Source organism: Oncorhynchus clarkii, chromosome 18 (genome assembly GCF_045791955.1).
Source record: "Oncorhynchus clarkii lewisi isolate Uvic-CL-2024 chromosome 18, UVic_Ocla_1.0, whole genome shotgun sequence".
In the NCBI taxonomy this organism is placed as follows: Eukaryota; Metazoa; Chordata; class Actinopteri; order Salmoniformes; family Salmonidae; genus Oncorhynchus; species Oncorhynchus clarkii.
Window position 1 is genome coordinate 64,177,464 of NC_092164.1, and position 10,631 is coordinate 64,188,094.

A 10,631-nucleotide genomic window follows, 5' to 3' on the forward strand; every position below is an offset into this window, starting at 1 on the left:
GTCAACCATGTTACTTTATTTGCCACTTAATATAGTTTTTTAAATGTTATTTAACCTAAATAAATAAATATGTTTTTTATTAAGTTGAACATGTGCTCTTTGTGACAGAATGTTACAATTAAGTGAAATGAAACATTGTTTTTCTCCCACTAAGTTACAGAACCCAAAAAAGGACTAATTTCGTTGAATAAACCAATAGCTGTTTCATGACAACTCCAATATTGATCAATGGAACCTGCTCAGACTTGTATCCCAAATGGAACCCTAGTCTCTACATCGTGCACTACTTTTGACCATATCCCTATGGGCCCTGGCCACAAGTAGTGCACTATTTTTTTTTTTTTTTTTTTTTTTTTTACCTTTATTTAACCAGGCAAGTCAGTTAAGAACAAATTCTTATTTTCAATGACGTCCTAGGAACAGTGGGTTAACTGCCTGTTCAGGGGCAGAACGACAGATTTGTACCTTGTCAGCTCGGGGGTTTGAACTTGCAACCTTCCGGTTACTAGTCCAACGCTCTAACCACTAGGCTACCCTGCCGCCCCTATGTAGGGAATATGGTGCCATTTGGGACAGAACTTCAGTGACCTTATCACTGTTTCACGGAATATGATTTACAATGAGTTGTGCAGCATGGAAAAACAGGAGACACCAGACATTCCATCACTCCATGTAAATAAGAGTCTCGTTCAAGCACCTCCAGTCAGACAACAGCGTTGGCCTCGCGCCCGTTTATCTTACTGGGCTTCCTGGCTTCCTCCTCGGAGTAGAAGTGAGTGGCATGGCTTGCCATCCTCTTGTTATGGAACCGGGGAGTACCAGTTTGTGGGGCGATGGATCTGAACACCATCTCCTGACCATCAGGCAGCTCCTCTTCTAACCCTGCCTCCCTGGCGGAGGGCATCCACAGCGTGGGGTGGAAACAGTAGTAGTAGAGTGTTTTAAACAGGACTCCCATCAGGTAGGTGAGGGGCAGAGTGGCCAGCAGGATGGGGGCGTAGGACTGCGTCAGGACCGGGTCTCTGTAGAACCACCATGTGACAAGTAGAATCCCTCCGTCCGTAGCCATGAAGGAGTGATATATGATGCTCCTCCTTCTGGTCCCTCCCTCCGCCACGTTGAACCAGCTGAAGTACCAGATGAGACCTACGGTGGCCCGGTAGAGCCATTCTCCGCCGGCGCTGTCCATGAAGTCTGTCTCCTGCCGCCACACCCAGAACACCAGCACTGGCCAGATAAGCAGGAAGTGGGCAGCCAAGTAGGAGGGCAGAATTGTGGCGAAGAGGGCGACTGCTGCCACGCGCGGCGCGATGAGGAGCAGGTTCCACAGGAAGTAGACCAAGGCGGAGCCCCAGCCCTGCTTGGCCTTGTCTGGGAGGAAGGAACGCAGGGAGCGGTGATAATCCACCACCATCCAGGCTATGGAGGTAGTTGACGCCACGACACTCACACCTACAAAAGAGACGTAAAACTATCAGAGAAATGACAAAGAGGAAGTTTATAGGCAAAGATAGTTGAGCACATAGTAGTGCTGGGCGATGCTTTTTGAGTTCGGTTTGGTACTGATTTAATTATTCAAAAATAATCATGGCTATGCGATTTTGGTTTAGAATTTTTTTTTTTTTAAATGCACTATGCATTATGTGGGTTGAACACTAACACAGAATAAGACAATTGGTGATTCTCTGATACACCTCTACGCAGACGACACCAGTCTGTATACTTCTGGCCCCTCTTTGGACACTGTGTTAACTAACCTCCAGACGAGCTTCAATGCCATACCACTCTCCTTCGGTGGCCTCCAACTGCTCTTAAACGCAAGTAAAACTAAATGCATGCTATTCAACTGATCACTGCCCGCACCTGCCCGCCCGTCCAGCATCACTACTCTGGACGGCTCTGACTTAGAATACGTGGACAACTACAAATACCTAGGTGTCTGGTTAGACTGTAAACTCTCCTTCCAGACTCACATTAAGCATCTCCAATCCAAAATTAATTCTAGAATCGGCTTCCTATATAGCAACAAATCTTCCTTCATTCATGCTGCCAAACATACCCTCGTAAAACTGACCATCCTACTGATCCTTGACTTCGGCGATGTCATCTATAAAATAGCCTCCAACACTCTACTCAGCAAACTGGATGCAATCTATCACAGTGCCATCCGTTTTGTCACCAAAGCCCCATACACTACCCACCATTGCGACCTGTGCTCTCTCGTTGGTTGGCCCTCGCTCCATTCTCGTCGCCAAACCCACTGGCTACAGGTTATCTACAAGTCTCTGCTAGGTAAAGTCCCACCTTATCTCAGCTCACTGGTCACCATAGCAGCACCCACTCGTAGCACGTGCTCCAGCAGGTATATCTCACTGGTCACCCCCAAAGCGAATTTCTCCTTTGGTCGTCTTTCCTTCCAGTTCTCTGCTGCCAATGACTGGAACGAACTGCAAAAATCTCTGAAGCTGGAGACCCATATCTCCCTCACTAGCTTTAAGCACCAGCTGTCAGAGCAGCTTACAGATAACTGCACCTGTACATAGCCCATCTGTAAACAGCCCATCTATCTACCTACCTCATCCCCATACTGTATTTATTTATCTTTTATTTATCTTACCACAGTATCTCTACTTGCACATTCATCTTCTGCACATCTACCATTCCAGTGTTCACCACGTCGGCCTATTTATTGCCTTAACTCCCTTATCTTACCTCATTTGCACTCACTGTATATAGACTTTTTGTTTTCTTTTGTTCTACTGTATTATTGACTGTATGTTTTGTTTATTCCGTGTGTAACTCTGTTGTTGTATGTGTCGAATTGCTATGCTTTATCTTGGCCATGTCGCAGTTGTAAATGAGAACTTGTTCTCAACTAGCCTACCTGGTTAAATAAAAGGTGAAATAAATAAAAAATTAAATAAGCCCCACGATGGTAGCGACTGCCCGTTAGTACTTATCGCTTATCAACCATCAGTTAATGTCACGAGTCCGACCGAGGGTGGCTTCCCTTCCCGGTCGGGTGGCGCTCGGCGGTCGTCGTCACCGGCCTTTTAGCTGCCACTGATTGTCTTTCCTCCCCCTCCTTGTATGTTTATTGGTAGCACCTGTTTGTGATGATTAGTTGGGCTTTTTTAGACAGCCGGCCCGCCTGTTTGTTGTGTGGGATTATTCATTGTAACCTTCGGCTCTGTAGTAGAGGAACGTGTTTGTTCCTGGTCGTGCATTTTTCAGTTGTACATTTTTCATTCCCCGTGTTTGGGGCCGTTATTATTGTGAGCACCCTGTGGTGCGTTGGTGCAATTAAAGAGCACAGCATTGCACTCTCTGTCTCCTGCGTCTGACTCCACACCCACGACACCCGGAGCATTACAGTTAATCACAATACTTTGTCTCCGCAGGAGGCCTTTTGGTGACAAGGTAAAAATCTGTCCTTCTGCCCCTGAACAAGTCCGTTAACCCACTGTTCCTAGGCCGTCATTGTAAATAAGAATTTGTTCTTAACTGACTTGCCTAGTTAAATAAAGGTTAAATAAAAATGTTTTTAAAAACTTTACTTTAATAAAATATTTGTTTAATTTGATGACTATTATTTCATTCCAAGTCATCTCATCTCTATAGAGCTGCTGCCTGACAAAAATCACTATTTTAATAGTTCTTCAAAGTAAATAAGGCATACTATTATAAACTGCTGAATACCAACTGTCAATCACTTAGATCGTGTACTTTCAGGCTCGCGAAGCAACAGCTTTCTATCCCTCTCGATCGTGGTTCTCTATTCTCTCAGTCTCCGTGTCGGCTCCACACCGACCAGACAAGTTTAAGCGGACGCGCAATGGATAATGGTCATTGTAGTTAATTACCACTTTTTCTGTGCTAAACCATGTAGAATATTGGCCTGTTGGAAACTACAACTCCCTACTACATCGCACAGTTCAGGCTTCATCTGATTTATCTCTACAGAAATTGCACATAAAGCTGACAGAAAAAATATAATTCAAATAACTGAACCAACGTCGGTCAACTAGTTGTTTAAAAAACAAAAAAATAACAGAAATGTCGGTTAATCGCTCAACACTAGCATACAGTCAAAACAAAACTGAAACCTGAGAGGAATGGGATATAGAGAGGAAGTTGTGTAAACACAATATGTAGCTATGTCATTGTGTAAACTATTGCTAAACTTACTGAGGGACACAATGAAGGTATGGGGAACTTATATTAATTTATACACTTTTTCTTCCTCTAAATACCTCCTAATTGAAAAATGTATTATGTGGACCACTGTACGGAGTGTCAGTGACAGTGTGAATGAACCTGTCCCCTGGTATAAGGACATATAGCAGGACTACAGTATAGTAAAGAATCCCAAACCTAAGTGTTGCCCTTGGATTCAGATTGTTCTCAATTAGAGGTCGACCGAGTATGATTTTTCAACGCCGATACCGATTATTGGAGGACCAAAAAAGGCCGATACCGATTAATTGGACGATTTAAAAAAAAAACATTGTAATAATGACAATTACAATAATACTGAATGAACACTTATTTTAACTTTATATAATACATCAATAAAATCAATTTAACCTCAAATAAATAATGAAACATGTTCAATTTGGTTTAAATAATGCAAAAACAAAGTGTTGGAGAAGAAGGTAAAAGTGCAATATGTGCCATGTAAGAAAGCTAACGTTTAAGTTCCTTGCTCAGAACATGAGAACATATGAAAGCTGGTGGTTCCTTTTAACACGAGTCTTCAATATTCCCAGGTGAGAAGTTTTAGGTTATAGGAATTATAGGACTATTTCATTAACCTTTGACTATTGGATGTTCTTATAGGCACTTTAGTATTGCCAGTGTAACAGTATAGCTTCCGTCCCTCTCCTCGCTCCTACCTGGGCTCGAACCAGGAACACAACGACAACAGCCACCCTCGAAGCAGCATTACCCATGCAGAGCAAGGGGAACAACTACTCCAAGTCTCAGAGCGAGTGACATTTGAAACGCTATTAGCGCGCACCCCGCTAACTAGCTAGCCATTTCACATCGGTTACACCAGCCTAATCTCGAGAGTTGATAGGCTTGAAGTCATAAACAGCGCTGTGCTTGCGAAGAGCTGCTGGCAAAACGCACGAAAGTGCTGTTTGAATGACTGCTCTATCAAATCATAGACTTAGTTATAACATAATAACACACAGAAATATGAGCCTTAGGTCATTAATATGGTCGAATCCGGAAACTATCATCTCGAAAACAAGACGTTTATCCTTTCACATTGGAGCAACAATACGCACCGCATCGATTATATGCAACGCAGGACACGCTGGATAAACTACTAATATCATCAACCATGTGTAGTTAACTAGTGATTATGATTGATTGTTTTTTATAAGATAAGTTTAATTCTAGCTAGCAATTTACCTTGGCTTACTGCATTCGCGTAACAGGCAGGCTCCTCGTGGAGTGCAATGTAATCAGGTGGTTAGAGCGTTGGACTAGTTCACTTAACTGTAAGGTTGCAAGATTGAATCCCCTGAGCTGACAAGGTGAAAATCTGTCGTTCTGCCCCTGAACGAGGCAGTTAACCCACCGTTCCTAGGCCGTCATTGAAAATAAGAATGTTTTCTTAACTGACTTGTCTAGTAAAATAAACATTAAATAAAGGTGTAAATACATTTTTAAAATCTGCCAAATCGGTGTCCAAAAATACTAATTTCCGATTGTTATGAAAACTTGAAATCAGCCCTAATTAATCGGCCATTCCGATTAACCGGTCGACCTCTATTCTCAATAGCCTACAGCAGTGTTCGCCAAAAGGTGACCTGCGGGCCTAATTCGGCTCACGGGTGATTTTATTTGCCGAATCCCCATCCCCTCCGCAAAAAACATTCTGAGCAAATATGTTATTATTATTACTTATTTTTTATTTTTTTTTTGGGGGGGGGGGGATTATCTAAAATTATTTTAATTTAGGAAATATGTTCCCAAGTATTCCCACACATATACATAGGAGAGGCATAGTATGTGATTATGCCATTCCGTCTGATTGTATTTCCCTATCTGTTTAGGCTTCTTGTCGTTAATTTGCTGTGCACAAATTAATTACAACTATTTTCTGACCCTCAACCATCCTCTGAATGTAACTGGGGACCCCTGACCTACAGCATCAGTGGTGATTTTTCCTGCAGTCTGGTGTCCAGAATAACAGGGATGTATCCCAAATGGCACTCTTCCCTATTTAGTCCACTACTTTCCACCAGAGCTCTATGGTCCCTGCTCAAATGTAGTGCACAATAATGGAATACACTCTTAGAAAAAAAGGGTTCTTTGGTTGTCCCCATAGGAGAATCCGTTTGGGTTCCATGTAGAACTATCTGTAGAAAGGGTTCTACATGTTACCCAAAAGGGTTCTACCTCCAACCAAAAAGGGATATTCAAAGGTTTCTCCTATGGGGACAGCCGAAGAACCCTTTAAGGTTTTTATTGTTTTTATTAAAGTGAAGGGTGCCAATTGGAACGAACCCCAGGTGTAGAGGTGTGTGTACTGTGTAGTGGTGACAGCGACTCACACTGTACCGTCCTGGCCTTGTTGGTGTGCAGCATGATGTGGGTCATGAGGGTGAGCTGCGGGGCGCTCTCACAGAAGGTCTCGATGAGGCGCAGCATGCTCAGGTCGTGAGTCAGGTACACGACGTACCCCGAGCCCTGCTCCTGTCGCCACCACACACGGAAGCCCTGCCATATGGCTGAGATGTGTCTGTGAACAAACACTGTCTGTTAGTATGAGCAGCAATAACCAACAGAAACACCTGTCAGGGACAATAGAACATACGCACATGGGCATCATTCTAAAAAATGTCTTCCACTTAGCTAACTTATCTTCTGTGTAGGTGGGGAGTAAGTTGACGAAATAGAGCACCATCATGAGCTGTAGGGTCCTTATACCACTTAAATTGTTTGAATTGCCATCTTGTGTGTTACTGAGCGGTAATAATCCAGAAAACACCTATCATTGTCAGAGAACAGGACGCAGACATAGGCCTATTTATGTCATTCAAAAGGTGGGGAGTGAGGTTGTCAAGACAGAGCCTACTGGGGTATGGTTACATACCTGACACACCGGAGTGGTAACTTGATTGGTTTCTACACAAGTCACATGTTATTAGTGGTGCATGAGCTGCTCTGTGAGCCTCAGTATTCACACCACAATGAGAAAAGTATACAAATATGTGCATCGTGAGCTGTAGGATCGTTCCTGTACTTCGCCCAAATAGTTTGAATTCCCAATGAACTATCATGTGTGTTACTGTGCACTTATTACATTGTATGTCCATCCCAAATGACTGGCTCTTCTCGCTGACACACCTGTGAGTTGGGTAACTTGATGTTTTCTACACAAGTCACATGTTATTAGCTGTACATGAGCTGCTCAGCGAGCCTCTCAGTATTAACGAGACTAAGGAAATTATACGTTTTAGGACATCAATTTCATAGGCTACATTAAAAAAAACTTCTGAGGAAATTATATATATATATATATTATTATTATTATTATAATAATATGACCAAATTATTATATGACCAAATAATAAAAAGATTATACAATGCATAGTTTCATGAAGCCCAAAAAATTATGCACTACACTGTAGCCATAGAACAAATAAATGACTATGTATTTCTCAATCAATGTAGATTATGTATTTTTAGACGACTGTGTCTAGTACACTGTGATAAACGAGGTGTAGTTAACAAAGATGGTCCACGTGAGAATGACGTGCATGCGATCAAGTGTCAAACTAAAAAGCTATCTACAGTACCTGCAAAAGAATCCGAGCTGAAGTACGTGTAGCAGGAATGAAAGTTTGACGCAGCCTCCAAAGAGGACATTCTTGGCAGTTTGCTCATCGAAGCCCTCCAGTTCGCGGTCGTATTTGAACCAGAACCAGCTAAACATCTGGACCACTACCGAAGACAGGACCATAAGGCCGATCAACACCCCGAACCAGAAGAAATCCCCACGCGAGTAGAACTCCGTAGCGACCCAAATGTCGGATCCCACGTCAAACAAGAAGGTACACACACCGACTACCGAGAAAAGAAAATCGAGCCATGAGTACTTCGAAAACATTGGGCTATCCATAGCTAAATACCCCCTGTCCCGCCGCTCTCTAATGTTTTTCCGTTAGCTTGTCTTGCTTCATGCATTTGTTGTACCATCTTTAGCGAAAGCTATTCGCTATATCATGAGCTGTCGAATTTTACAAGTCTAAAGAATAATGACAGCTCTCGCATGTTGTCCAATGCATCCGTTAGGAAAAGTAAACATGGAACACAACTTGTAGTTACATTTGAATGCAACAATGAAGCGAGGACAGGCATTGTAGCTAACGATCACATCTCCATTGTAAAGTTGATCTCAAGAGGTGAGTTCAGTTGGATTGAACGTTTGCTACGTAGCTTAACGGTTTATACTGAACGACAAGTTTCCCCAAAAGGTTCAAAGTTCTTGAACAGACTTGGAGGTACGTTTGCTCCGGTTGGTGGGTGTGGCTTGAAGCAAAGTGTGACGTGTTTTAAGGGCAGCGGCCATGCTGACAGTGTTCCCCAACCCACAAGTCAGCCATTCCCCGTTTTTGAAATGTTCGTTCTGAACAGCACCGTTTCCGTTGAATTGAATGTTGCAGTACGTTTCTTCGTACTGAACGCAGCCCAGTTTGAATTGACGCCCGTGTCGTGTGTCCCACACAACGATCAGCATTCAAATGTATAGAAGCCCCTCCCACAACAACATGTAGGAATCTGGAGTGCCTGTGCAACCCGATTAGACAACAATGGTGATTGTAGTCTAATCTGGTGGCCAGAGAAGATGGATGACTTTATAGGGGTACTATAGGGGAAAACTATCTTTGCATTGACCATCCCATATCAGATTATTCCCATGTGCTATGAACAAATACGCATGTGTGAACAACTATGCATTAAGAAAACATATACAGTGCCTTGCAAAAGTATTCATCTCCCTTGCCGTTTTTCCTATTTTGTTGCATTACAATCTGTAATGTAAATGTATTTTTATTTGGATTTCATGTAATGGACAGACACAAAATAGTCCAAATTGGTGAAGTGAAATAAAAAAATAAAAACACCACCAAGCAAGTGGCACCACGAAAACCAAGGAGCTCTCCAAACCAATCAGGGACAAAGTTGTGGAGAAGTACAGATCAGGGTTGGGTTATAAAAAAAATATCAGAAACTTTGAACATCCCACAGAGCACCATTAAATCCATTATTTAAAAAAAATGGAAAGAATATGGCACCACAACAAACCTGCCAAGAGAGGGCCGCCCACCAAAACTCACAGACCAGGCAAGGAGGGCATTAATCAGAGAGGCAACAAAGAGACCAAAGAAAACCCTGAAGGAGCTGCAAAGCTCCACAGCGGAGATTGGAGTATCTGTCCATAGGACCACATTAAGCCGTACACTCCACAGAGCTGGGCTTCATGGAAGAGAGGCCAGATAAAAGCCATTGCTTAAAGAAAAAAATAAGCAAACACGTTTGGTGTTCTACCAAAAGGCATGAGGGAGACTCCCCAAACATATGGAAGAAGGCACTCTGATCAGATGATACTAAAATTTAGCTTTTTGGCCATCGAGGATAATGCTATGTCTGGTGCAAACCCAACACCTCTCATCACCCTGAGAACACCACAGTGAAGCATGGGTGGCAGCATCATGCTGTGGGGATGTTTTTCATCTGCAGGTACAGGGAAACTGGTCAAAATTGAAGGAATGATGGATGGCACTAAATACAGGGAAATTCAGTCTTCCAGATATTTGAGATTGGGACGGAGGTTCACCTTCCAGCAGGACAATGACCCTAAGCATACTGCTAAAGCAACAATTGAGTGGTTTAAGGGGGGGGGGACATTTAAATGTCTTGGAATGGCCTTGAAAGATTAGTGGAATCTGTGTGGGTAGCTGGACAGGTAGGATGACTGACAGTGAAGGTGAACAGGTGGTCAGGTGACAGAGGAATGGATGAGACTGAGGCAGGAATTCCTTTATCCATAAAGTGGTATATTTACTGAGTAGTCTGTGCTGCATCACAAAGGAAACAAATAACATGTATCTGATCAAATTCCTCATCCCAAAGATCATATCATAACAATTCATGATTAACATAATTAGGGAAGTCAACAATCCAGTTCATTAAGAAGTCAATAGTAATCATCTGTGAGTCATTTAGGCTTGTAACTATTTATCATAAATCATGAAAGAATACAAACAGTGAATGGTTATTCAATCTGTAACCCCCATTAGTTTGATATCAAAGTCGATCAGTTAGCAAACAATGACGTTTCTCATTTCACCCTTTCATTGTCTTCATGTGTACATATAATTAATTTCATTACATATTAACCATATCGATTGCATAATTGGCCTATGAGGATCCGTGATCATTGGCAATTCACATTACACAATATGTTTGAAGCGTGCGCTCCAAGCCGCGCTCTGCGGTAATAACTATAAGCAATAACTGATGGCCCACTCCCCCGATCGCCACAGATAGTTCAGATGAAAGGTAACAGAGTCGGTGGATTTACGTGAATTCATGGACGCACAGAACTT

At 42.6% G+C, this 10,631-nt stretch overlaps 1 protein-coding gene across 1 annotated transcript; it reads right to left on the reverse strand.

Moving 5' to 3' along the window:
• Positions 1-331: 331 nt before the first annotated feature.
• On the reverse strand, positions 332-8,524 carry LOC139373842 (XK related 8, tandem duplicate 3). The gene is made up of 3 exons (XM_071114918.1): positions 7,818-8,524; positions 6,570-6,757; positions 332-1,452 (listed from the first exon to the last, which is right to left on the reverse strand). The coding sequence occupies exons 1-3, from the start codon at positions 8,138-8,140 to the stop codon at positions 704-706; spliced, it is 1,260 nt and encodes a 419-aa protein (XP_070971019.1). The 5' UTR covers positions 8,141-8,524; the 3' UTR covers positions 332-703.
• Positions 8,525-10,631: the final 2,107 nt, after the last annotated feature.

What these genes read in the sequence shown, in the direction of transcription:
- LOC139373842 (XM_071114918.1), bottom strand. Translation starts at nt 8,140, where the DNA reads ATGGATAGCCCAATGTTTTCGAAGTACTCATGGCTCGATTTTCTTTTC. An exon ending in CAGCTCGGATTCTTTTGCAG is followed by an intron (nt 6,758 to 7,817) that starts GTACTGTAGATA and finishes GTTTGTTCACAG; the next exon opens with ACACATCTCAGCCATATGGC. An exon ending in CAAGGCCAGGACGGTACAGT is followed by an intron (nt 1,453 to 6,569) that starts GTGAGTCGCTGT and finishes TCTCTTTTGTAG; the next exon opens with GTGTGAGTGTCGTGGCGTCA.